This window comes from Euwallacea similis, chromosome 1, assembly GCF_039881205.1.
Source record: "Euwallacea similis isolate ESF13 chromosome 1, ESF131.1, whole genome shotgun sequence".
Lineage (NCBI taxonomy): Eukaryota > Metazoa > Arthropoda > Insecta > Coleoptera > Curculionidae > Euwallacea > Euwallacea similis.
Window position 1 is genome coordinate 1052109 of NC_089609.1, and position 26819 is coordinate 1078927.

At 37.6% G+C, this 26819-nt stretch overlaps 8 protein-coding genes across 15 annotated transcripts in view; 5 read left to right on the forward strand and 3 right to left on the reverse strand.

Annotated features, from left to right (window-relative positions):
- The first annotated feature begins 1517 nt into the window (after positions 1-1517).
- LOC136409268 (probable methylthioribulose-1-phosphate dehydratase) lies at positions 1518-2843 on the forward strand. Its single transcript, XM_066390676.1, has 5 exons — positions 1518-1838; positions 1977-2081; positions 2132-2320; positions 2371-2531; positions 2581-2843. The coding sequence occupies exons 1-5, from the start codon at positions 1730-1732 to the stop codon at positions 2737-2739; spliced, it is 723 nt and encodes a 240-aa protein (XP_066246773.1). The 5' UTR covers positions 1518-1729; the 3' UTR covers positions 2740-2843.
- Positions 2806-5393, reverse strand: Usp30 (ubiquitin specific protease 30). Its single transcript, XM_066390663.1, has 9 exons — positions 5198-5393; positions 4840-5097; positions 4595-4769; positions 4376-4540; positions 4215-4320; positions 3941-4159; positions 3743-3892; positions 3502-3692; positions 2806-3451 (listed from the first exon to the last, which is right to left on the reverse strand). Exons 2-9 carry the CDS (start codon positions 5093-5095, stop codon positions 3340-3342), a joined length of 1374 nt encoding a protein of 457 aa, XP_066246760.1. The 5' UTR covers positions 5096-5097; positions 5198-5393; the 3' UTR covers positions 2806-3339.
- Positions 5394-5866: 473 nt separating this feature from the next.
- On the forward strand, positions 5867-6366 carry LOC136413476 (protein LLP homolog). The gene is made up of 2 exons (XM_066397059.1): positions 5867-6254; positions 6329-6366. The coding sequence occupies exons 1-2, from the start codon at positions 5867-5869 to the stop codon at positions 6364-6366; spliced, it is 426 nt and encodes a 141-aa protein (XP_066253156.1).
- Positions 6367-6698: 332 nt separating this feature from the next.
- Positions 6699-15260, reverse strand: LOC136413482 (uncharacterized). The gene is made up of 19 exons (XM_066397071.1): positions 14875-15260; positions 14627-14824; positions 14425-14578; positions 14026-14374; positions 13776-13979; positions 13559-13727; positions 13301-13508; positions 13005-13244; positions 12728-12948; positions 12565-12670; positions 11157-11316; positions 8325-8449; positions 7982-8275; positions 7855-7928; positions 7713-7806; positions 7336-7547; positions 7115-7282; positions 6892-7064; positions 6699-6843 (listed from the first exon to the last, which is right to left on the reverse strand). Exons 1-19 carry the CDS (start codon positions 15085-15087, stop codon positions 6804-6806), a joined length of 3402 nt encoding a protein of 1133 aa, XP_066253168.1. The 5' UTR covers positions 15088-15260; the 3' UTR covers positions 6699-6803.
- Positions 9670-12108, forward strand: LOC136408326 (mitochondrial glycine transporter-like). 3 transcript variants are annotated; one of them, XM_066389451.1, is made up of 7 exons: positions 9720-9870; positions 10290-10438; positions 10519-10637; positions 10689-10779; positions 10836-11008; positions 11065-11240; positions 11444-12108. In XM_066389451.1, exons 2-7 carry the CDS (start codon positions 10421-10423, stop codon positions 11728-11730), a joined length of 864 nt encoding a protein of 287 aa, XP_066245548.1. In that variant the 5' UTR covers positions 9720-9870; positions 10290-10420; the 3' UTR covers positions 11731-12108. The 3 variants fall into 3 exon arrangements, with proteins under 3 accessions (XP_066245386.1, XP_066245548.1, XP_066245463.1); XM_066389289.1 differs by lacking the exon at positions 10290-10438 and having other exon boundaries at positions 9670-9870; XM_066389366.1 differs by lacking the exon at positions 9720-9870 and having other exon boundaries at positions 9887-10438.
- Positions 15261-15677: 417 nt separating the features above from the next.
- On the forward strand, positions 15678-17472 carry LOC136410072 (apyrase). Its single transcript, XM_066392012.1, has 5 exons — positions 15678-16151; positions 16208-16514; positions 16579-16726; positions 16779-17012; positions 17067-17472. The coding sequence occupies exons 1-5, from the start codon at positions 15776-15778 to the stop codon at positions 17265-17267; spliced, it is 1266 nt and encodes a 421-aa protein (XP_066248109.1). The 5' UTR covers positions 15678-15775; the 3' UTR covers positions 17268-17472.
- A 222-nt stretch (positions 17473-17694) lies between these two features.
- On the forward strand, positions 17695-20059 carry peng (Pumilio and CPL domain-containing protein penguin). The gene is made up of 5 exons (XM_066397081.1): positions 17695-18381; positions 18528-19244; positions 19309-19540; positions 19599-19816; positions 19871-20059. Exons 1-5 carry the CDS (start codon positions 17833-17835, stop codon positions 20057-20059), a joined length of 1905 nt encoding a protein of 634 aa, XP_066253178.1. The 5' UTR covers positions 17695-17832.
- Positions 20060-20210: 151 nt separating this feature from the next.
- wake (wide awake) overlaps positions 20211-26819 on the reverse strand; it is a 96253-nt gene continuing 89644 nt past the window's right edge. For all 6 annotated transcript variants that reach the window (XM_066405458.1, XM_066405381.1, XM_066405763.1 and 3 more), the window contains 8 exons: positions 26598-26804; positions 24562-24778; positions 24328-24504; positions 24011-24272; positions 23589-23950; positions 23241-23535; positions 22350-23163; positions 20211-22155 (listed from right to left, as the gene is read on the reverse strand). In XM_066405458.1, coding sequence (XP_066261555.1) covers positions 21572-22155; positions 22350-23163; positions 23241-23535; positions 23589-23950; positions 24011-24272; positions 24328-24504; positions 24562-24778; positions 26598-26804 — 2918 coding nt within the window. In that variant the 3' untranslated portion in view covers positions 20211-21571. The remainder of the gene's footprint in view (positions 22156-22349; positions 23164-23240; positions 23536-23588; positions 23951-24010; positions 24273-24327; positions 24505-24561; positions 24779-26597; positions 26805-26819) is intronic.

Below are 26819 nucleotides of genomic sequence, written 5' to 3' on the forward strand. Positions count from 1 at the left end.
GCATATCTTCATCAATGAGTACTCATGTTTAATTCATTCACGGGTTTCAGATTTGTTTACTTTTACCTTCAGCTTTTATGTTTATTGCACTAGTAATTTTAGGAAACTGTAAATGTGAATTTTTGTTTTTGCAACATTTTGTTGTTTTAAGTGGAATATCAGTGGCTAGACGAAATGGTCACTATTTCAGGCTAATGGCTATTTTTGTCAGTTTTATAGTCGGTAACACCGCATTGCCTAAATTATGACTATTTTCTTTAAGACACCTAAGTTTTTTGCTACCCAAACCATAGCAGAAAGTTTTGCAAAATATTCGTTTTTCATACGCTTCAATATCTGCCGTAAAGATCAGTTACGAGAACATGGCATTCCTTCTCTTTCAACTTCATTACGATTTACTACTCACAATAAACAATAAACGAGATGAACTCTGGCAGATATAAAAATATATTATTATAGCTGGACTACAGTAAGTACGGATTAAGTTTTCCCACTATGGTTTGGTCAAACGCTTCGAAAGCTTAACTGACAGATAACGTATAAGTCTTCATTTCCCGATATCGCAAGATTTATGACCGGTTCATGACTGCGCTGTTCTTTGAGTATGAATAATAGTTTACCAAATCCAAGTCGTTTTGAGTTTTGTTGGCACGAGACTCTAAGCCGATTTATGAAATAATAATTTATGTTTTGATTTTGAGCGCATACATGAAACATTCTTTTTATCCGAAAATGTAAATGTTAGAGAATTGAGAATTTCGCAGATCTCCACCCTTAAAACATTTAAAATCACCGAAATGAGGAATAATCCTCATTATGTGGAGGCACGTCCACATCATTGATTTTAAGAATCCCGTTGCAGCGCAACGGGACGTTCTGGGAATAATCCTGTATAGCATATCACGACCACACTAAATTACAAAGAATTGTAGGTTGTAATGATATAAACCGCAATAAATGGCCTTTTAAATCACTTTAGGTTTCTTTATTAAATCTGAAATAAATCCCGTTTAAATATTAAAAACCTAAAATAGGGCAAAAAACGATATGTGCATATGAAAGTATAAAATTGCTTAGTTTCTTTATTTATATTTTTATAATATAAAATTATAATTTATTAATTGAAAAAAACTTTGCTCCTGCCATTTATTTTTAATAATTCCTGAATCCGTACCTGTTTTTTTAGTTTGTAAATTTTCTCAGTGCTGTCGCCACCAGCGGCAAAACCATGAAGATGAAGCGAAACGAAGGTTGCCGACATCGCCGTTAGAATTATGCTTATTATTTTGGCTTTATGTTTAATAACGCTTTAAATTCATATGCCTTTTTTAATTAACATAATTGAAAATGTTACATAAACATTTACGACGTCTTAATAAATAACTGCACACCGTTTGACTACATTAATGAAATTTAATCTTAGTCTCAAAGGGATGCAACCCGACATACACAAAAAGTTTTGTTTACACTTTTAGTGAGGTTATGATATATTGACGTTATCAATCGAATGTTACCAACGTACCGATTTATTTATAGAATGTATACATTTATTTCATTTTATCAAAGGAATTACCACTATATGCCCACAAATTCAATATCAGCATCAAAGAAATGATAAGAAAACCATTATTTAAAGTCATAAAAAGTAAACTTTTTTTTCATTTACTTAGTTTCTCCACAATATAGGCCTAGTCTACTAACTTTAGACTAGAACAATCACAATTTGAATATGAGCGTAAAATCTGAAGAAACATCACTAGACCATCCAGAACACCCCAGGAATTTAATTCCAGAACTTTGCAAACAATTTTACCATCTGGGATGGGTTACAGGCACAGGTGACTATAAAGTAAAATATTTGTGACACTTGTCAATCTAGGAACCTCTGCCATCAGAGATCTTGATGATTATTATGTGACTCTAATTTTACCATCATTATGTTGTTCCATGCACATCATTTACACTACTCTTTCCAGGAGGAGGAATTAGCATCAAAGATGGCAACAAAATCTACATAGCTCCCTCTGGGGTACAAAAAGAACGAATAAAACCTGATGATCTCTTCGTTCAAAACATACAAGGCAAATTTCCAAATTTCCTTAGATTTGACCCTAACAAAGAATGCTTCCAGGTGAAGATTTGGAACTTCCCGATCCAGAAAAAAAACTAAAAAAAAGCCAATGCACTCCTTTATTTATGTGCGCCTATACAATGAGGAATGCTGGAGCTGTGATCCATACTCACTCTAAATACGCCCTTATGGCAACCATACTTTTCCCAGGAAAAGAATTCAAGTGTACCCACTTGGAGATGATTAAAGGTCTGTTTACAATTACTTTTAAACTAAAAAATTTTATTATTCCTCTTTAGGCATAAAGAACCAACAGTTGGGCAGAAATTTTCGATTTGACGAAGAATTGGTAGTCCCGATCATAGAAAATACCCCATTTGAAGAAGATTTAACAGACCGACTGGAGCAGGCTATTAAAGATTACCCTCACACTTGCGCAGTTTTAGTGAGGAGGCACGGGGTGGGTTTTTGTGGTGGGTGGGAATCATAAAAGAGAGTTTTTTTTTTAGGTATATGTGTGGGGGGATACTTGGCAGCAAGCCAAATGTATGTCTGAGTGCTATGACTATTTATTTGATATAGTACTGCAGTTTAAGCAATTTGGAATTGATCACACTTTGACTCCTGAGCAGTATGAGCTCAAATATCAGCAAAATGGAAAGGCATAAAGGGTTTAGTGCATGAAATAAATAGAATATTTGTGGATCGATTGTAAAATAAAATTATGAGAAGTATTTCTTGTCAAGCTTTTATTTAACAAAAATCTTCAGAATGTCTGTGTAATATTACCCGATTCGAGTTAAATATATTCACATTGAGAATTTAATAAATGCTTTAAAATTTAATTAGTTTTGTACTCACATATTAAACGCAGAAACCATCATTCCAAAAGAACGATGATCTCGCATAAAATTCTCAAGGTATTCCCTCAACAGTAACAAAGACAACATATAAATATACCTATTTATAAAGAGTCGTATTTGTAATACGGCCACGTACACCATAATGGAAAATAATTTATTTCTATTTTTATACACTCACCTGATGACATAATCGAGAAAAATGGTTGCACACCCAAATGAAAAATAACTTGCAGAGCTGCTAACAGGTATTAATGCGTGAAAAATAGGAATGTCCCACAGATTTATTGTAAATCAGAACAATGAGCAGCCCTATGGGATGCTCAAGTGCCCCTATGAGAGAAAGTGAAAGTTTAAATTAATGGAAAACTTTTCCTTAATAAATGACTAGTTAATCACAATAAATTCTTAAAAGCCGCCCATCAGGGAAGATTTTTCATAGAACAACAAATAAGCAGTACTTTGAAGGACTTCGTCTACTGAAACCTCCTTAATCTCAACGTCAGAGGTATAAAACCAACTACAAAAAAAGCACTTAATTTATATATTTTCTATAGGTTAACAACTTGCCGATTATTCTGATGACCCCTTCTGTAGGTTACAAAATGCCCAGAATGAGCATCTCCAGTGTGAACCACTACCGCAGCCAATTGATAAACATTTCTTAATTCATTGCTCATTTCACTGAGAGTCGCTCCACTCCAGCACAAGGGAGTACTACTGGAAAGAGGGCTCCCTCCCTCACTTGTACTCATATAAGTCTTAAACAATAAAACCTCATTTAATAATCCTTTTTTTTTTAAACTCTTACCCCTGGCACTTTCTTCTGATAATGAGCCTGAATAAATGTATATGCAGACATGGATAATCTCATGGGAAATTGAATATAATCCTGCCTCTTGGACATCCCATTGGGCGACCATGTATTTCGCGAGATATGAATACACAAGCATATTGGCAACTATGAATTAGTGATAAGTTTGGTGGGAAAAATGTTGGAGCAAAGTACCTTTCCAAAATTGAGAATTTTAATTTGTCTAGACAAAACGGGGTGATCCGCAGGATCCCGCTCTCTATTGCAGCCCTCGCAATGCACATCCTGCACCACCTCAGGGGTCACAAAATTGGTTAGAAGCTGGTGCAATTTGTGACGCCCCCATCCTAAATCGCCCGCCCCGTTGGGTAGAGGCAAGGAGAGGCTTTCAAACTTGTCATAGCGAACTGCAGTCTATTAGTTAAATTTAATGGATAAATCAGCCCTAAAATAAAATTAATCACACCACCTTATAACCACAATCAGTGCACCGTAGCTGACTAGTTAAAGTCCCAGTGAAGGGATGCCCTGATGGTTGAAGTGGGGGCCCAGACATCTGCAAAGCTCGGCAGGACCTGAAAATGCAACAACCAATAACAATAATATTTGTGGACAAATATCTATACAAACCTAGAAATCCATCTATTTCTCCTAATCCCTGAATTCCGAAAACTTAGAGCCCCAGTAGATCTACATATCTCATTCAGAGACATCACACTGCCCATAGAACTAAGTTCTGATTCATTATCATCAATATCTTCTATTTCATTCATACCAAGGGCATCTGAAAGACACCTAAAATCCTTTGACTTTAATGCAATATTCTTGTCCAACATTTCCAATCCTTACCCAGCCTTTCTACTCATCTTTTGCGTTTCCTCATCTAAAGTGGTTAAAATTACATTTAAAAGCTCATGAGCATCTTGTTCCCCTGCAGGTATAACCCAGCCCAATCTTTTCAGGGCATTAATAACAGCTGCAGGGGCAAAACTGTCCTTAACAGACTTGTTGGTACCATTCACAACTGCATTGAATAATGAATTTATGATCTAAGATGGAAACTAAACGATTTTTTTACTGTGAAAATGTCTTACCTGATAATACTGTGGCTAACGTGCACCTTAAGCTGGTGACCCTGGAAGAGTCCTTTTCGAGCCATTGCACAAAATGTGGGCAGGCAGCTAAAGCATGGAGAATTGCATTTAAAAAACAGGTTCTGCCTAAATTGACTAAGCCTGCCAGGCGGCCTTTTCGGCTCCCAGAGCCGGTTGAAGGACCCCAAAAAACAAACGCCCCTACTACAGCAGCAGCAGTGAGGCCTGCTGCTACAAGTATTTTCTCTGATTCCATTACTAAAAAAGAATGTATAGTCGAATGAATGATGTTGGTTTAATTGAAATCGTACATGGAGAGGGGTTGTAAAGATTTTCTTATTGTGATGTTACCACGTACCTTTGAGTTACCAGGAGAAGAGCTTCATCCCTTTAAGGTAAGATGTATTTCCTTTTCCAGAAATTCGACTTTTCGTTATTTAATAATCATGTCTGGTTAATGACTGCATCTGCCTTGGATTTGCGTTACAAATTAACTATAGTAATGTAACTAATACTGAATTTTTCTTTTGGATAAACCCTTTAAACATCCAATTTCCAGGCAAAGTATCCAAGTCCTTGTCACCCCTAATCTTCCCTAATTTAATAAGTCACCTGGCGCCATCTAGATGAGGCTTGTAGAAGTCGTAACGTCGAAGAGGTATGACTTAATAGAACTCTCAGTTCTTGAACTTTAAATAATGATAATCTAGTGTTTTGCATTAAAAATATGCAACAAGAACATAATTTCTGGAAATAATTATATATTAGAGTTTTAAGCAATTAATATGTCAATAAAATATCAATAATTAGATTAATTTGCGATACGTGCCATCTCGTGATAACGGTTGTAAATTAAATGAAAGAAATGTCGTCACAACACACATGTTTCTTTCTCTACACTACAAAACCTCAATTCCTGTTATTTTCTAAAGCGATTTTTACGAATTTTGTGCCCTTCTGGTATTCCTCAATTCATAATTACTCATAAACCTCCTGATTTAGTACCTTCCAAAATAACCCTTAAATAATGGCCAAAAGTCTGAGAAGTAAATGGAGACGCAAGTGCAGGGCTGTGAAAAGAGTCCGTTACGGGGCAAAGGAACTGGAACGTCTGAAGAAAACTTTGGCAAACGATCCTTTAACTAAAAAGAATAGCAACGAAGTGAAAGACCTCATAGAAGGAATAGAGGAGATTGCCAATGTAATTACTCCAAAGGAAATTGAAGAAAATAATCAAGAATCGCAGGAAGAATCAACTCTAATGGACATGGATGAAATTAGAAAGGAGTTCAACCCTAAAACGCTGAGAGATAAGAATGGAGCTTATCCAGTATGGGTACATCCTAGGAAGATTAAAGGTGGGAAGAAGAAAAATAAAAAAATGAAGAAAAAAGTCTCAAAGTTGAAGCCGAAAAGTAAGCGAAATGTGAAACGAATTAATCAGTGATTAGTGTTGTTTTTGTTGTAAATACACTTTTTTGCTTTACAGTTCTGAGTGGCCTTTTTGTTACATTTCCAAAAACATAGCTTAATTATCTATTGAAATTGTACCAGTGTTACTTATTTAGTAACAGTCAAAAATGTCCTATTAAATATATCCTACATGTGAAGGTCAATTTTTCTGATATTTCGTTTTTTCTGTTTGCCATGGAGTTTACATACATACACTTCCAATAAAGATTTAGGAAGCCGCTTGATTCAGTAATAAAGGTCTAGGGACCTCAATGTGACAAGCTGGAATATGATGCTTACTCATTAACAGAGGAAAAACTTATGCGCACGTTGTTTGAGGATTAGAGAGAGAATTTACCATAGAAATTCCTACAATGAAAGCAACAGTACATTCTCTATATTCCATCAACATGTTATTGGTTTTCCACATAAGGAAAAGTACATATACAATCCTTCAATCTGATATTAATGTATACAAAAACGAATAAAATGATTTACTTTCTACGTTTTCATTAATCCGTTGCCATCTGCATTACTCCATGGACTCTAAACCTAAACAAATCCCAGAATTATCAAGCCTTTCAATTCAAAATCATTCACCTATAGATGCAAGTAAAATCCGGATGTCCGTGATTGGACGTGACCCTCAATTCGATAAAATCATAGATTTCATCTGAAGGGTTCGAGACTGTGAAAGTTTGTACTAAAGACCCTTCTATATCGTATACAAATTGTCCTAGTAGAATTCCTCTATTGGTAACAGATTTCATGCCCTATAAAACCAGACGTATAGAAATAATTCTGAGTGATGCACGAATCCAACCCAAGCAGTGAAATCTTTGGGGGCAGTTTTAGAGTCTCCAGAGGGGGAAATTGTCTTTGAGATATGTTCCATACTAATTGCATCTATTTTAATCGGCCCCAAGAGTTTTATTATCACCCCTCCAGTAGAGCCCTTGAAGGCCCAACATTGTCCAGGAGAAGTGCCGCTCTAGATAGAGAAAATGTGACTAAATTCGTTTGGAGAACAGTATTCAAAAAGACTTGTATCATCGCCCTTGGCCCGTGCATTCCTTCACATAAAGGAATCCCTAGTAAGCAGCTTTTGGGTTGACCATAGTTCTCAGTTCCTGGCGTGAGCTGGACTATTCTGCCTCCTGCAGACTCCAAAGCGAAATCCGTTCGTCCAGTTTTGTCGCTATAGATCTTGTCGATTTCTTGCTGTATCATTTTTTTAATTTTCACCTTAAAGATCTCTGAAAAGTTGATGCCCATGGGATACTCTGTCTACTATTGAATATTGCCGATCATTACAGGGGGGCAACTCCTGTAATGATTGGCTCCTTAATAATCTTATAAGTGTCTTTATCAATCTTCAAGCAATTTGAACCAAAATTAGATGAATTTTTTGTTCAACCCACCTTGATTTTGCCTCAGTTCCTTGACCATGCTGCTGACCTCATTTAGTTGATACGAAGTGTCCAATCGCGCTTCTACGATATCAGTTATTCTACCCTAGGAATTTTTCTATAAAACCACGATTTCGTTAACGTCAAGACTCACGTTGAGTGACTCAACATCGTCCTTCAGCCTGCTGAGTTGTGTCCACACATGGTTACCATACCACGTAATTATGGCTAAAAACCCCTCATGAATAAACTCCAAAAACGTTGAGAAAGACAATCGAAACCTGTAATCAGCACTATAGCCCCATTTTTAACCCATTTAATTGGGGTTTTCTGATCACAAGGATGCTTAACGAAATTCATGGGCCTTAGCTGCTTATTCAGATAATGCCTTACTGCCTCTTTACAGTACGTTTGATCTTCGCACTCAAAAAAACTATCTGCAGAAGGCTCTTTGAAGCAGCTTGAGCTGGTTGTTGAAAGACAGTCGCTGTGACGATCGTTTATAAGATAGCTTTCTTCATTGTAATCCTTAGACACTTCGGGAAGGATCTGTAAGGGTTCGTTGGAGCGCTTTGCTGGAAGGGTTTGATTTAGGTAAAATAGTAGATTATGGCGAGGTGTTACCGGATCGCCGAGTATTATAGGGGTGATGTGGATTGCAAAACTGCTGGCTTGTCTCGGTGCTGAGTGATGTCTTCCTTTGACGAACCATAATGCCATTAGAGGGTTCACTCAAAATCAGCAGGTCGCTTCAGGTGGGTTCAGACAGGTACATTGACATCAATTTCGGTTGAACGCATACATGATGTCAAAATATTCCATTTAAAAACAGGACGAATGATAATAATATTCTTAACGCAAATATTTATTGTGCTCACTGACCCGTGGCGATCCGCAGCAACCCCCAGCAGAGAGCGTTTGCTCATAATACAAATTTGCGTAAGAGTATGTTTTCCCATGTGTTCGGTATCTCGGTTTGCTGGCTTGGTAGCAGATAAGACCCATGGTTACCTAATCGGAAGGAATGTGTTATTGTTTTTTGTGAAATATGTGCTTATGCTGGAAATTTGAGAATTAGACCAAGTCAAGCGGCCATTTTTGGCTTCTATAAGCCAAATGGTTCGTTTTTATTAAACAAAAGAGGGAGATGACAGCAAGAAATGTGTTAGACCGCATGTGTCCTAAACGTATCAAAATCACGCGCCATAAACGCACCAAGAGCATGCACCTAATGTAATTAACACAAGCGCTCATTATGATCAATAAAAGATGTCTAGCGAAAATATTTTTGCATATATTAATTGAAGATCATAACCCGATGGCTTTTCGCTATCTCCAACAGACTCTACAGTCTTTTTGTCGAAATATACGCATCACATAAATTGAATTATCGTCAAGAAAATAAGTATTTTTAACATTGTAATGGACTATTTTTGTTCTGTAAACATTACAAAGTGCGATAAATGATTATTTACTTGAACTATTGATCTTGAAAACGAGCTCTATTTTCCGCTTATCGGACCCCCTGTCGATCGCAATGACTACAGGATGCACTCAACAAATGTGTGGACTTAAACGTGAATGTTGAAAGTGAAAAGTTTAAGGAGAAATGGAAATTGAGGGGCGCCGATTTGAATTTCTGTCGTTTCATTTCGCGATCGAAACTGCAACTAATCGCACCATCATCCCTAGCTTTATCTTTTGGCCTCAGATAAAAGAATCCGGAAGTACTATCGCTTTTTACTCTGCTCTCACTATATCAGCCTTTTTTGGGAAAGCTCGCCCCCGTTTCACCCTCAGCTCACTCTTTCGTGTGTTTAAGTGTGAATGGGTGATCGGTCCGGGGATCTTTAGTCGTCTAACGCGTTCTGTTTGAATGTAAATAAAAATGTTCATAATTCGCGCCGTTCTCACTGCTCCTGTCAGTTTCCGACCAATTAAAAGCTCGCAAATTTCAGGTTATGTAATTTTGCGGCGAGTCATATAAATAAACAGTTTGCACCCCCAAATTAGACCTTGAAATCCCCCAAAATCCCTTTTAATAGAATGTCCGCAATTCCCAACCGTCCCGGGTGAAATGAACATCATCTACCACATCGACGATGTAGATCCACCAACACCCCCGGGGGGTCAAACGTTGCCTCTCCAGAAAAAAGAATTTTTGGCAAATGTAAGTACCAATATGCGCCTTTATCTGCATAATTAGACGGGAGCAATAGGTCGGCTCGAAATTGTATACTTTTGAATAGTTTTCTTTTAATGATAAGTGGGGGTCTCGGCAACAATCATTCTTACTGTTATCGTCAAATGGTGCCTTGTGTAAGGCTATATAAGAGGTCAATACTATTATTGAAGTGTTATTTGAGTCGCGGCAGTATTCGGGTGCAGGAGCACTATGTTTGTTTGTTTTTAAAGTATCAAGTACCTCTTCAGATGGTCGCAGATTTTTGGAGCACCTCTCCAGAAGTTCGCAGATCTTTCTATTTTCAAACTTTTCGGTGTTATTGTCAATATAAATGATTTCATTCCTGCATGTTGAAACAATGTCTGTGGCCAATAAATTTCGTGTAAACCCTATTTACTACTCAGACTACTCCGATACAAAAGCCTGTTAGAGAAATTTGGGATCGGTTTCGAATTTGCACAAGAAAAATAGAAAGCAAGACTGCGACAAGGTTCAATTGCCCAAGTCATCTTTAACATTATAAGTATTTCTAGTCATGGATATCGTTACCAGTGTAAGTATTTTTATTGTCTCAAATGGTACCTTTTAGGTTGTTTTACAGGAAGATTTTTAGTTGTTTATTTTTTATTTTAGTATCCCGTAGTAAAGGCCTTCCTGGCTGGTTCTTTTTCTGGCACTTTTTCCACGGTCCTATTCCAGCCTTTGGATTTAGTTAAAACTAGGCTGCAAAACACGCCAGCTCCCTTTGTGAAGTGAGTGCCTCTCCCAAAATTCTCCACATTTTTCTAATTAAATCCTTATAGCGGACGTCATGGCACTATCAGTATGCTCAGCATTTTCAGCAATATCATACAACAGGAGCATTTGCGAGGCTTATGGAGGGGAATGACTCCTGTAGGTTTTTCTTTTACATTTCCAAAACTCTATTACACTCATATTTCTTTCAACAGTCACTCACAAGATGCGTGCCTGGAGTGGGCCTCTATTTCTCATCTCTGGATTATATTAAAACACATTACTTGAAAGAATGCACGCCTACAGCATTGGAATCAGTCACTATGGGATTTTGTGCACGCTCTATGAGCGGGGCCATTCTGATTCCTATTACTGTAGTGAAAACCAGGTCAGTTTTGAAGGAAGTAATATTCTCTAAGTCAGGGCTACAATGGATATTTTTAGATTTGAAAGTGGGGTGTACAATTACAACAGTGTACTGTCTGCTCTAAAACACATATACTACACGGAGGGTTTCAAAGGTATGACCTGCGGACTTGTGCCTACTTTGTTTAGGGACGCTCCCTTTTCTGGGCTCTATCTGATGTTCTATTCCCAAACCAAACAGCTTATTCCAAAGGGTAAGTGGGGTTAACACTACTTTAGTCTCGATAAAGTTTAGCCTATATTTTTCAGACGGCTTAACCTTGGTACTAACTGTAAATAATTGTTCATGTAACGTTATCACTGGATTATCATAAATTTAATGGGAATAAATTAGAAGTTAATGTGACCTGTTGAACTGCTTTTAATTCCTATTTCCTCAAATGTACTTTTTTTCCAGATTTAGTAAATTCTGTTTACGCCTGCCCCCTTCACTTCACCTGTGGAGTAACAGCGGGCATTTTGGCCTCAATGGTGACCCAACCGGCTGACGTTCTCAAAACGAAAATGCAACTTTACCCCAACAAATTCAATGGTCTTTGGTCCGTGATGGTTTATGTGCACAATAATTACGGCGTACAAGGATACTTTAAGGGTCTGGTTCCCAGGATGCTGCGCCGAACGTTGATGGCCGCTATGGCCTGGACGGTGTACGAGCAGTTATCCAAAAAATTAGGTTTAAAGTAGTACAAAGGTGATATTCATTAAAGGTGTTTCAGTGTTTTGAGATATGCCTTGGAAGCGAGCAGTTTCAGCGAATTTAAGGTTTCTTGCGAACACCTAGTTATTGAGATTTACCTATTTTGTACCACTTTATACTTTTATACTGTTTTTGTGAGTATATTTTTGGGAGTATTTTTCTACCTATTCTAATGGGAATTTCTTTTATGGTTTTATTGGGACTGTATCCTTATTTATGCCGAATAAATTTGTATATGCCTGAACTATATTAGGGGATAATCTGCGAACGATATTGTATGGTAACATGCAGTATTGATTTGTGATATTATGTTTTTCTTATTGTTCATAATTTGTATTCTTGTTTAAATAAAATGTTTGTGTATTTTTTGTGTTTTCTTACCTTATAATCACTCAATTTGGTGAACCACTATTGAAATGTATTCAAAGAGGACAATGCTAGGAAAGATCGCGTTTCAGGCAGTGCATCGATTGAAAGAGGTAAGAGGCACAGAAACTATCCTTGCAATAGGTCAGTGATTTTGGGTAAAAAGCTCGATAGCTCTGGGATTTGTTTAGGTTTAGAACCCATAAAGTAGTGGAGAAGACAACGGGTAAATGAAAGCGCATAATCTAAATAAATTTAAAATACTTTTATATACATTAATTACGACGAATATTGTGGTTTTGTGTGGGCTAATTGAAAATGGACGGCACGTCTAGAATCCTCTTTTTAATAAAGCGGTTTGAAGCATTCTAAATGTGTTTTTCTTTAGGTGGGAAACAAATAATGTATCATTAAAATATAATTAATGATTGAGCCTCCACATTCCCATATCTAGCCCAAATTTCTAAGCATTGAAAGCACCCTAACATTGAGTCTCGCCTCAAAATCATAGCGACTGTATCTGTTGATTTGTTGGAGCTGGCATTTGCCCTCCTCCTTAGTCTAGAATAAATCCAAAGGACGTAATCATTTACAGCACAAGTAGTTACAAGTGTTTACCTCTGAATGTTGAATTAAAATGTTCCCTAGCTCATACTGGGCAAAAGCAGAAATATGTGCATCTTCAGCATTTCCAGGCTCGTTCGTCCTTTGGTCTAAACACTTCCTGAAGCAATCCGCTGCTTCTTTATACTGCTGCTGAATTCCATAGCAAGAACCCAAAATTAAATTCGCCATCCCTTTTTTCGGCTCATCTTTCGCAGAAGTTACTTTCAGGCACTCTAGTCAAAACAGATAGGTAGGTGATGTCCAATTTATTCTCATAAAAGCTAAGTACCCGACACCACAACCTCAATGTTCTCAAGGCTGCAGCTGGCAAGAGCATTCCACAAATACAGCATTTCAAACACAAACAGTTTGAAAAATACATCGCTGAAGTTTTTGGCGTCCTCACTGTCCTTAGGACAACACTTCAATCGTCTAGTTAAAAATTCGTCCAGTTGTCCACTTCTGCTGCTTCCAGACATCTTTCGCAGCTCATCAAAAATTGCATAGTTGCTAAAATCTCCAATGGAACCTGGAAATAATTTCCAGACAATTTAATGCAAAACTTGATGCAGAATATTGTTTTACCACAACAGATGGCAGTCATGTAAACATAAAAGCACCTCGACCATCTACTGGCCTGCTTCAAGTAAACAAAGGTGCCCATTGCCTCCTGGTACTCCAATTCAATAAGGTGGCACCACCCAATTTCATGGAAACATAAAATCTTGATTTCACGATGATTTGCATTGTCAGTAGCCATTTGGAAAGACTGCAAAGCTGTTGGAATATCGGACTAAAATTTCTTTGCCAAGCACTATTCATGGACCTTATATTTTAGCTCACATTGAGTCTATGAGTTCTGCCAGCGAAAAAAAGAAATAAAGCTGAGTTTGCAAATTCCTTCTTAGATTCATTAATGAGCACCATTGCGGCCTCAACTCCTGCTTGCACGTTTACACCATCAATTGCGTAGAAAGGGCGGACAATTGTGTGGTACCACAGAAGGGCCAAACTATAAAATTAAATTGACGTAAATCAATAAAACTCAAAAATGACTTACCTGGCCAATGGGGCCCTCATGTCAATTCCCAGCCTTGCATACATTAAACAGGCAATTCCAGTGTGTCTGTTTGCAGCAAAGCCGAGAATACTCATTAGTCTGGTCAAGGAAGGGGGTAGAAGAGATACTCCTAATTGGAACAGTCCATAACCGAACGAAATAGCCCCCATGAGTCTCATGATGGTTTTCTTGTCTATAATCTCCCTGTGTGGAAATAAGCATAGATTTTACCTCAGAGACTTTCACTTACGTTTGAGATTGCCCAGAAATTGGGAAAATATCTCTAATGGAGAACGTGAGATTTGAAAGGGAGAGAGCGTTAGACAGACTAAGCCTTGAGGAACCCCTGCGTCTAGAGCTCAAAGACTCAGTAATGGAAACCGACTTTTTTAAGCTCAAATTTGTGGGCCTGATCGGTTTCTTCGTATTATTATTAAGAGAGGGTTCCACAAGGCTATTTTCTTTGGGGTTGAAGCTAAGGGAGTGAGAATGAGGGAGGCGGGAAGAGGCAGAAGAGGGATACCCGTTAAGTTCGTGTTCTGGAACTTCCCAATCTTCTTCTAGACCTTCTGCTGGAGATAAAGGCGTTGTTATGGGGTCTATAAAAGAACGTTCATAAAAATTTCTTCTTAAGCAGACTTTTCTTTACCTGGAAGATGCAATTCACCAATTCTCTCTTTATATAATGTAAGAATCTCCTTGTAAGTCTTCTGATAAACCTTCCATGCCTTCCTCAACACCCACCCTCCTTTGAAGTACCCTGATAAATCTTGCTGAAGAAACGTTAATATAGCTAAACACACCTAGAATTTTAATTTATTACAAAATAACGAAAGTTATTAGTTTATTACTTGAGAATCAGCTAATATGATTTGAGCCTCTAATTGCTCAGCTAAAGATTGCGATGCAGTGCTATCAGTGCTGGATCCAAATACTTTCTGAGAAATTGACTTAAACCAACTATTTTGCGTGGTGCAACGCTTCTCCACTTCTCTCAAAATTAGTATTGCTTTTGTGAGTTTTTCGTCTTCAAAGCTCATTAATGCATCCTTTAACATCCACCATTTAATCAAGATTTATTGTTAAGAATAATTATTACCATGAATACTGTGAATGAATATCCAGCATACATAATTAAACTATCGGGGTATTGCATGAATAATTCCTCAGATTCCATGTGGTTGTTGTTGACTAACAAGTTTATTCCTCCTCTTGCAGTGATCCACTCGGGTTCTTTCGTTTCTTGGCCCTTCTTCGTAGCTCCACCATCATCGGCTTGCTCAAAAATTGGGGAATCAATAGAGCTGGTCATGATATTGTTGCGTTATGAAGTGTTAGGGCTATTTATTATGTTTTCCTGCATGTTAGAAATAAGGAAGATTTTTTGTTTGCGCTACATCATGTTTTAGAATGTATTGAGTGTTTAAACAAAAAATTTTGAGTAAAACCGGAAATATTTTGGCAGATGTGCCAGTCAAGAACGACTGACAGAGGAAAAGGGTAAGGAAAGTATTGATCCATCCTCAAAGGACTTTCAAAAGGGATGAAATTTTCTAAGTGTTAAGTGGTGCAGGAGTTCTAGCTAATTCGACGGTATTTAAATTACGTTTTTTTTGGTTTCATGGGGAAGAAATATGTTTCAAAAAATGCGAATTAACTCGTAAGATAAGATGCGATATTATGAATTTAACCGCGAGGAATTAAAATTTGATTGTGGAGCCATCTGTTGATTTACACAGTAATTGTAAAAAATATTAAAAATGTAATTATATACGCAGAGACAATTGCTAAAATCTTGTTAACTAGAAATGAATATCTATCAGCACTTTTTTACTCTAGCTAAATTTGGCGCCCATGTTTTTCAAAAATTAGCAACATCTAACACCCGTTAGTTGTCAAAATTTTGAGGTTAAGTGGTTAACGTCAACAAAGATAAGAGGATTTCAAAAACGAAAGTATCCACGTAAAAATTTTCAAAATGCCACCAAATGTGAAGGATTATGATAAGTGCGGATTTTCATGTTGAGAGAAATAAGCTACAACGACGTCGAAGGTGTAAAACCAAAGGTTTCTCAATGGATAATATGAGATCAAGCCTCTTAAACGAAGATGAAACTGTGCCTTCTCGAGACTGGAGGAAGGCCCTTCGTGCTCAGCCTGCTTTTAGGATTGTGAATAAAACCATGAGAGGGCAAACCCAATTTATTACTATTATAGGACTCACTGGATTGTGTGTTCTAATTATTTTGTACATGTATCCAAAGCGAGGAGGTATTAGTTTGAAAAGCAGTTTTAGTGATAATGTGCGGCAGTACAATCGTACGTACCCCCTTTCTAGGCCTATAAAAACTAGTTCATTATATACATTTAAAATAGGTAAGCATTGTTTTATCCTTAACAAACACAACTTCTTCACCAACTAAATACCTCAGGTATTATAACAGACCTAGACCAAAAGTCAAAAAGTACTCAAGACAAAGCCATGTGGAATGCATATTTTAAAACTGGTTTCTTGAGTTACAACCCCACAAGTCATAATGTTATGGTTACTTGGGACCGTAGCGACCCCAAGAAGTTGAAGAACAGTTACTCTCTAAAGGATAGAGGCATGGAATTGTCCGAATTGGTTGTGTTTGATGGGAGACTGTTAACTTTTGATGATAGAACTGGGATTGTCTTTGAAATACTTAATGAGGAGAAAATGGTGCCTTGGGTGCTGTTGGTAGATGGAGATGGTAGGTAAGGAATTCTCTTAAATTGCTGGGAAGTAAACAATATTAAAGTGTCAAGCTTTTTTATGTAGATCAGAAAAAGGGTTTAAATCTGAATGGGCAACAGTAAAGAATGAGGTTCTATATGTGGGTTCAATGGGGAAAGAGTGGACTACTGATGCAGGTGAATTCCAAAGTCATAATCCTCAATATGTAAAAACTATTACTGTTAAAGGAGAGGTATTTTGGATTTGGAAAAAAAACAACAATCCCCTTATACATCAAATCGCAGGTTTCACATCTTAATTGGGTCAAAGAGTTCAATCGTTTAAGAGAATCAATAGGTATCTACTGGCCTGGCTACATGATCCATGAAAGTGGAGTATGGTCTGATGTGCACAGAAAATGGTTCTTTCTGCCTCGAAGGTGCAGTAAAGAGCAGTATAATGACTCTTTAGATGAGAGAATGGGATGCAATGTGCTGCTTTCTGCTGACAGCAACATGTATGATGTTTCTGTAGTTGAGGTAGAAATAGTTTAAATAGAACTGAGACTAATGATTAATTTTGGTGAATTTTAGTTGAAAAATATAAATACTCGAGGGTTTTCTAGTTTCAAATTTGTGCCTACAACTGAGGACCAAATTATTGTGGCTTTAAAAACTGAAGAAGTGGAGGGCAAAACCGCCAGTTATATTACAGCTTTCACAATAAAAGGAGAGATCCTATTGGAGGATATGTTTGTATCCGATCTTAAATATGAGGGAGTGGAGTTTATATAACACTTTTTACTAGTCAATAATTGTTTAACAAAAATTTGTTGCCATTGAAAACTTTATTTAAGGTTTATTTTTATATCTACACCTCACAATATTGTCAATTTGGTTGTTTTCATTATAACATTAATATTCCATGTAAAATTTCCACTTTAAGCTCAAAGACTTTGATATTATAGGTTGATTTCTGTGTATAGAATTGTAAATAAATTGTAAATTCTGAATAAAATATTAAAAAAATAAATTGACAAAACTGTAGAGATTATTTCCCCATCTATCTCCGTCTTTTTTTAAAATGTTTCCATTTCCTGACTTTCAACTGGTTGTTTGGTATTTGTTATTTCGCTATTTCTTTCGCACGTATTCTTTTCTGTAACTAGACTAGGTCTTTCTCCCTCCCACTGCATATGCGCATAAAACACTAAATTTCGTTCACGTTCGTAAGTCGATGATTAAAAATAAATCTGAGAGTTAACGTAACCCCACTTTTACTGTTCACCACATTTTCGAATTGTGTACGCTTGAAGTCGTATTAAAATCCATATTTTCTGAGTTAAATAAGACTACAACCATGGACGTATCTTTCCAATCAATGGAAAATTCTCGTGAAGCTACAAAAAAAGCAAAAAAACGAACTAAATCCGCTGATGAAGAATCAGAAGTTAAAAAACCTAAACATTCAAAAAACAACCCTCATAATGACTCAAAGCCCTCAAAATTTACAAAATCCGCCAAAAAATTCGACCCCACAAATCCAAAAGGTGCGAAGTCCAAGAAACTAATTTCCAAACCTGATGACAAAGGTGCAAAGAATCAGTGGACACTGACCGAGAAAGTAGAAGATTGGAAAAAGTTTAAAAAAGAGAAAAAGGAACTTAAAGTGAAGCGTGTTAAGGCGAGAACTAAGAATAACTTTGATAGAATACAAGAGGCCAAGAAAATGGGGGAAAGAGTAAGGCTGAAGATGCTTAAAGAAGAAGATCGGAATAAGGTTATCAATCAATTGCACAGTCTGTTAAAGGAACACTACTGCAAGTTTGTACTTGCACATGACACTGCAAGAATTGTGCAATCGCTATTGAAGTATTCAAGCAAAATTGTGGTGAGACAAATTGCACAAGTAAGTAAATACCTGTTTACTTAATTCTTTTAGCCTAAAATATAAATAGTAGCCACAAAAGCAATTTTTGTGCTCTAACCAATGTTGCCAAGGTTCATTCTGAAACATGGCTATTCCCAAATATAAATATTTTTTTACTTCCTCAGGAACTAATACCTATTGCTATGAACCTATTGCAATCAAAATATGGAATTTACTGCATAAAACGTCTGCTTAAATATGGTGACGATGACATAAGGTCCTCTGTAATAGATCAAATGAAGGGCCATGCAGTAAAGCTTGCCAGCCACATTGTTAGTGCCCCTGTGGTAGAATTTGCCTTTTCAAACTATGCCACAGCCACTCAAAAACAATTCTTAATACAAGAATTTTATGGGGACTTATACAAGAACTCCAAAGACCCCAATGTAAAGCATATCCGCGATGTCTATAGAGGCGATGAAAATATGAAAGCTGCCACTCTAAGCACCTGCAAAGCAAACATTAAAAAGGTTCTCAATAAGGCTCTATTGGACTCTGGCTTAGTGCAAGTAGTGTTAAGTCAATATTTGGAGGAGTGCTCAGTGAATGATAGGGCAGAGCTAATCACTGAATTAGTGCCCCATATTGTGGTTATAAGTAATAGTAAGGAAGGCAGTAAAGCGGCTATGCAGTGTATTTGGCATGGAACTGCCAAAGATAAGAAAGTTATAATGAAATCACTGAAAGAGCATTTGATTGAGTTGGCGAAGCATGAATTTGGACACAGGACAGTAATATGTTTATTGGACTCTGTGGATGATACAGTGTTGTTGCATAAGATTATTTTAACTGAGCTTTTAAGTAAGGCAAAGGATCTGGCAGTGAGTGAGTATGGTCGTAAGGTGTGTTGAATGTTTTAATGGGATTTTACCATATTAAACTTTCATATCTGTTTGTCTTTCTCAGGTTTTGCTATGGCTTGTAGCTGCTACAGAATCCACAATTTTCCATCCACAATTTATCAAAGAATTAACATCTGGAAAAGAAACATCCAGCAGTAAAAAGCCTGCAGAAACTAGACGAAATGAGATTTTGCAATATTCCTGTAATAATCTCTTAAATCTGGTTATTGAAGATACGAAATTCTGGTTATCTACTGGTTCGTTGAGTCTTGAAATGGCTGCAATTATAAAAGCTGGTAATATTCAATAATGCTCCGAAAATTGAAGGTTTTCTATTTAAGCGTGTCTTAACAGGTTCTGGGGACATTTTAAAAGAAGTTCTTTCTAAAGTGGTGGAAACAATTGTGCAACTTGATTGGAGGATTCAAGATGGTGACAAAGAAGTTATTGGAATTGAGGATGCAGGGATTCACATGACTCTAAAGAAATTGGCGCAGCACGATAAAGTGGCCCTTGAGCAGGGAAAAGCCACATTTGGGGCCAGTTTAGTTGATGGTTTGAGCAGTGACATTGTGAGCTTTGAATAATGCCAAATCTTCAATGCTTAGGAACATTTTTTTTTGCAGTTGACCAGTTGGTTAAAGATTAATCGAGGGTGTTTCTTGCTGGTGACCGTATGGGAAAATAGTGATGATACAGTGCAGGAGAAACTGAAGAAGCTGATGCAGCCGCATTTAAGTCTTCTGAAGAAGCAAAAGACTTCAGGAGCTAATATATTGCTGAAAAAATGTGAAATGCTAAATAAATGTTTTTAAAAGTTGTTGAATTTGAATACTTTGTGCTCAAGTGAGTAAACGCCTTTAAATCTAGACAGCATTCGGCGGCTGTATTGCCGCGCCCAGTTTGGGTGCCCTAATTCGTCGTTAGTTAATAAGTAGTGTTTTGAATTGTTTTATTGACACTTCATTATATAACCGACTATTTTATTTACATTTATCCAAATTATAAAAACTAAACTGTAATTCACGCATACAAAAACAATAAGTCATATATATAAAAAAAGGAAAAATATAGATTCTTTGTACTAACGTAAGTGCTTACTGCTAATAGTAGTTCATAAATAGATTCCACTCTAACATCTCTTCTAAATTCGGTGATATGCCTTTTTTATAGATTTTTTCTATAATTATTTACAATTTTACTAGGTTTCAACGACATTTATTAACACTAGGAATCACAATCTATCATTGATGATGGACTGAAAGTTTTTGTTTTTATTCATTTTTTCATTTCGTTGGCAAATCTATAAAAGGAACGAAGGAATAAAAAAATTATTTAAATATGGTGTCGTCATTGAGATACAGAATATAAAAATTTGCCTAAAAACATCAGATCTAAATAATTGAAGGAGTAATAGTTAAATCTGAATAAAAGTATGGCTGATCCTCAATATTTCATTTGTGACTGTTTAAATTAATTTTTTTTCTAAATTTCCATAAAAATTTTGTTTCTAGCTAATTTTCCCAGTTTGGGAACATCCACTATATTATAGAGATTTCAAATAAATTTCCATCGCGAGCCACCACGACACCAGAAATCATGCAAATGCCCCAAGTTTCAATGTATTTACCATCTTAAAATGCAATTTAAATGTGGTCATAGTCAACGCTCAAAATATAAAAAAAATTAAAAACTGAAGAAACAAGTAAATTAGCAGAAAACAACGCTCTCAATATAACTTTTGTGACTATTAAAATGTTCTTTTGGCTCACTTTTCTCCCAGATAACTTCTTCCATAATTTTGCTTTTCCAACAGCGATTTTCGGCTTTTTCTACGATTTTCTTGAGTTTTTCTTCAGTTTTATTGATTTAGAATTAATTGCATTATGTTTAGACCCACTCGAATTCTACTTTATGTGTGTAATTAAACGTTCATTAGGGGCCAAATCGGTAGTTATTTAGGCTGTGAAGCACCCAGTAGCTTGTAATGTATTTAGGAAATCTCCCATTTAACCATGGTCTTAACACTTAATTATTGACATTTTCCCAGGCCTACTTATCGCAACTGACCAGTAATCCTGGAAATTGTTACATAAAACAACATTATATCATCACAGTCTTATAAAAATCCCTACATCGCTACAGCATCATGCCAGCTTCAGAGATGCGCAAAAGCCTAATCTAAGTATACATTTATCTATTTTTGTATTTTTTTCAATTTCAATATAGTCTCTCTCTCATATAGGCAACAAATAGATTCAGCTAATATTATCATAAGAGAACTAGCACCATTTTCAATTTGACTAAAATTGCCTTTAAAAACACCCTTAAATCCGATCGATACGATTGGTCTCAATTCTATCCAGCTTGCTGCTATGATCCAACGCGGCTAAGACATCATGTTTCCTCCTTACATACAACCTGCCTAACTTCCATGGGTTCTGTAATAGCAGCGGTTTAAAATCGTCCCTCAAACACCTCTCCCTTGCTCCAATAATCGCCACCAAGCAAAAATTCTTCAACATGTCCCTGCTGTAAATCGGGCCTTTTTTTCCCTTCAAAATCACCGCCATATTTAACTGGCGCACCACCACATTCACCACCTCACGAGCCGTAGTCCTAGGAGTGACATACACTTTCAGACTAGTCCCTATGACCAGTCCAGTTTCGTAGGCCGCATAGATCTGCAAAATGTCGTAGTTGTCTTTGGCGTAGGGCTCAGGGTCGTCGCTGGGCAAATTAAAGATTTCCGGGAATACCACTGGACAGTTTGGAGAATCCGCTTCTGGGTTGAAATCCGATGATGCGCGAATGTTGGTGAGGCTCTTGGAGAGACTGGATTCGAGATTTCTATGAGGGACCGCGTGGTCGACTGTGAGGAACATTACGTTGTGATCTTCGTTGGTTGGACCTGGAAAGAGATAAAAGATTGTTGTCATTGGGTAGAAATTATTGAAACGACGACGTTGAAACGAACGTTAATTCGTCATTATTCTGATGGAAAGACATCGAAATGACGTAACAATGCATTTTGCTAATTTGTCCTGAAGAAAACACCATACCACTTATAGGACAAAAACCTCAATCTACAAAAACAAAACTTACCTAAAAAATGCTGCTTCACATTTGCCATACTCTTACTAGGCACCATCTTGGGTTTACCTTTTTTCTTGGGCGTGGAATTTCCAATGGGATCACTATCCGAGCTGAGACTATGCAGACTATCAGCTGTATTCAACGTACTAACACTGACCATACTACCCCCATATTGAGGCCGAACATTCATCGGACTAGCACCTGGCAATCTAGTGCTGCTGCTTGCTGGCACCGAAAACAACACATCCTCACTTCTACTGGGAGCAAGTTGAGACAAATATTCACTAGCACTGGTGAAACTGTCACTGTCTTTCCTTATGGAGTCCGGATCACTACAGGCGCTCAGGTAGTGACTGACACTGCCATTGATATTCAAATGTTGTTCACTCTTGCTGTATTCGCTCATCAAGTTGGTCTGTGGGGTCATGTTTGTCGCCCCTGGTCCTGGCCATGATCCCCTCCCGGGGGTGGTTTTGATGACTTTTGGAGGGGGTAGTTGCAGCAAATCCCTCTTGGGGCTGGTGGAAACGCCTACTTCTTTTTCCAGAATGTAGCGCATGCAGATACAACCCATATTCTTGTCCCTGGCGAAGGTGATGACATCGGCCAGCCATCTGACGCTTTTCCAGATGGATTCCAGTTTATTTTGGAGGTCTTGCAGTTTGGAGAGTCTTTCCTTGGCCACTGCCAGTTCAGAGTTAGAGAATGCTTCACGGTGAAGGTGGCTAGCGGTGGCCGCATCCAGTTCAAGGAGGCAACTGAGCTTAGAGTATTTCTGGACAATGGTGCTTTGATAAGTGTTCATGTGGATCATTTCGAATACCTGGATGGAAAAGAAAAATACGTAAAAGAGAGTTTTGATGTCAGGTTGAAACATCTCATAAAAGCATAAAATCTTACCTGAATGGGCAGACTGACTAAGTCTCCCCGCTGCAGGAGAATCTCCCTTTGCCCAGGTACAGCACAAGAAAACTCTGCAGGCGGACAAATCACTATAAAACTGACTTCTTCGGTTAGCTCTATCACTTCTGCGTCATACAATCTGTGAGTATTCGCATCCTCGTTTGTGATATCCATGTAGTTGAACAGTCTTTTGGCAGCGCTGGTCACTAGTTCCAGAAAATTCCTCTGGAGTTCTGTCGCATTATCCAAAACGTCTGGCAAGTGTTGCTGTTTTAAATATTCCCACTCTTCCCTGAAGGATAAAGATTGCAATTATTGTTGAAAAACAAATGAAAAATTACTCACGCAGATATGTGAGGATTATCCCTGACTTTGCAATGAGGCAACATATTGGGAGTTTTCGCCGATACAACCAAATGAATCATGTCCACAGAACTTTGCATTTTCAGATAGGCCAAATACAATCCTCTCCCTAATTTCAGACTGGAAACTTGGTGATAGTTAATTTGGTCTTGAATACTGGCCATCAGAACATCGGAGATGTTAGAATCTTCACTTAAGATGGTCTTCTTGAATACTTTATTCATGGGCAGCCATCTAGAGTTCAGCACGCTCACGCTTTTGGGAGATTTCACATAATTTATAGTGCTGATCACTACGGTGCCTTGGGAGTCTCTTATGGGCTTGTAGTAGAGCTGTCCAAGGTCCTGGAAAATAGAAATATACGTATAGAAATAATAATGGGCCATTTGAGCATATTGGAGTACCTGTAGACATAATGAGGATTGCATTTGGAGGGCTGCAAGTAGTAATTTGGTCCTAAAGTGTAGAGTAGAAGAAGTGTGCTCCTCCATAACATTTTTGAGACACTTGGTATCGTCCCAAGTGTTCGCTACCCTCATAAGCCAATAGAGATCGCCGTTAATGCAACTGGGGAATGATTCATCCACCTCAATCACAGGGAGGAATTCTTCGTTGGTTACCAGGACTTTATCTTCGTGGTAGAGAATACAGGCTAAGTATATGCCCCTAGAATAACCAATTTAGTGAGTACAGTGTAGAGATCAAGCTGACTTTATGGGACCTTTTTAAGTTCTTTTGAAATTTGCTGGCGGCCGTAAAAAGCTGCTTAATTGTGGTCTTTTTCCTTTGAGCTCTTCTTTGGGGGTTTGGGCCTGCCGATTCGAGCATTTCAGTCGAGGGTCGAAACTGTCTCACTTCCTCTATTAATTGATCTAAATGCTGGTTGCTTTCAGTGAATCTAATAAAGAGATTTTTTGTGCAAAAGTTTCCCTTTATACTTTTTTTTGATACCTACCTAGGATCTCTCCGCTCTATATCTCTCCAAGTGGACGGAACTACCGATGACGGAGTACAAGTTCTGAACATCCCATACCCCTTGAGATTCCCGCAACAAGCCCTGAAGTAGTACCTCCTGCCTTGAGTCAATTCGATTTGGCATCGCAAGTCAGACATATCGGTCAGCTCCTCATGGCCGGAAATTATGGAAAAATCCGAGCGAGTAGACCATTGCACTGTAAATAGAAACACCCCCCTGACAATAATCCTGCCAACAGTTTATTACCCTAAACAGCTTCCAGCAGCCGTTTATTTTACACAATACCCTCGGCGTTATTACCTTTATTTACGGCAAGGAAACTTTAAAAATTTACGAGCAAAAGACGTGCATGACAATAAAGAAAGCAATTTCCCCCCTTTAAACGACCCCCTTAATGCAAATTTCCGCATACACTGCGAGGTGGATTGAATGTAAATGGGGCGTTTGGTTTTTTAGGATAATTTTTGGGATGTAGATAAATAATGGGTTGCATGCATAAGAAGTTCGTGGTATTTGCGGATGCTTCAGGGATTTACTTCTCAAGCCAATGTTTCGTTGATGAACACATATGAAGTAGATATTTGAAGCATTAGTAGCAACGAATTTTTACGCATACGGCTCAATATTCGAAATGAAATGAAGCTCATATAACTCATATTTTATAAAATCCTGCAGAATAGGATTGATCCAATATGAAAAAAGTCAATAAAAAAATGACTTTAAATTACTTAAAATTCGGCATTTTTTAATGTTTATTTAGCATTGACCTACACCCTTTTTTATATAATTTTTTTTCCGGAATACTTCGATGTATTCTAAAAATTTGCGTCGGCTGGATATGTATAGCCTGAACATTAAAGTTGATTTGACGCAGGCGAAACCCGAAAATTCGAATTGACGTTATCAGAAAATTCGGATTGACGTAATAGAACAATTCGGGTTGACGTAATAAGACAATTCGGGTTGACGTAATGGGAGAATTCGAGTTGACATAATCGGCAAATTCGGGTTAAAATAATCCGAAAATTCGAGCTGGTTTGACATAATCGCAAAGCAGCTTCCAGCACTGTTTATTTTTCGAGCGAAACACGTGCATGACTCGCAAGAAATTTCCACCTTTAAAGGATTCCCTTAAGGCAACTTTACTCATATGCAGACAAGGAGACTTGAATACAAATAATGGTTCCGGTTCTAGGTAAATAATGGTTTCTGAATAAATTGTTATATCCAGGAAAGTAGCGTTTAAAATAACATACAAGCTTACATGAGACCTTCATTTCAAAGGGCTTGATCTTGTATGAGGGCATCTTGGGTGTTGTACACTTGAATTGAATGATTGATGAAATTGAAGCAAACACTGTGTAGATGTAATAATAGAGGAGAATTTTTGATAAAATGCCGTCAAGATAAAGTCATAATATTCGCAGATAAACATGCTTATACTTGATTCTTGGTAGTCAATTTTGATACTAATTAGCTTACATAGATCATTAATAAATTCACGCGAATCTGATAAGGCGATTACAGAGTATTAAATGCTTATTACAAAGGTGTAATATGTTTTCGGTTCGTGTAACGTTGGGGTAGATCAGGTAGGGAAGATCTTTCTACCGGAAAATGTGCAGGATTCGATTAAAAATTAGGAAAAGCTTTGGTTCATCACTCAGATAACCAAACCCAGCTTTCTTTGTTCGCAAATCTCCAAAGTAAAGCCTCGAGAAAAAGTCATGAAATTTTCGCAAAGCAATTAATTTTCCCCCTTGCAGCATATTCAGCTCGGAGCTCCTATCTCGAATTCTCCTTCGCAGTTTCGGCATTCACTTTTTCCAAATATTAGCTCTCCCTGTTTAACTTCCATCAAAAATATGACTGGAAAATCATAACAAGAAGAATTAAGCCCCGCACGAATCGTAAACAGGCCAGACCTTAATAACTCCCGAGCTCCAAAGGGCAGATTTTTACCAAATTAAATTTGTCTCGATTCAAAAAGGGAATGGAAACATCACTGAACGTACCTAGAAACTTTGTGGTTATAGGCGAGTCTTGGCAAGCGGGCTCTGCTAATCTAATGGTCACTACGTTCTTCCCAGTAATATCAGCCGCGACCAGGGATGGTACATCGGGGGGTCGGGCCTGAGTGAAGCCCAGCACGAGTCTTTTAAGGGTTTTCGCTTTCCGGCTCCATGCCACTGCCTGCTTTTCCGTATCCCCGCCCGCACAACCTGAAAATTCAGGCC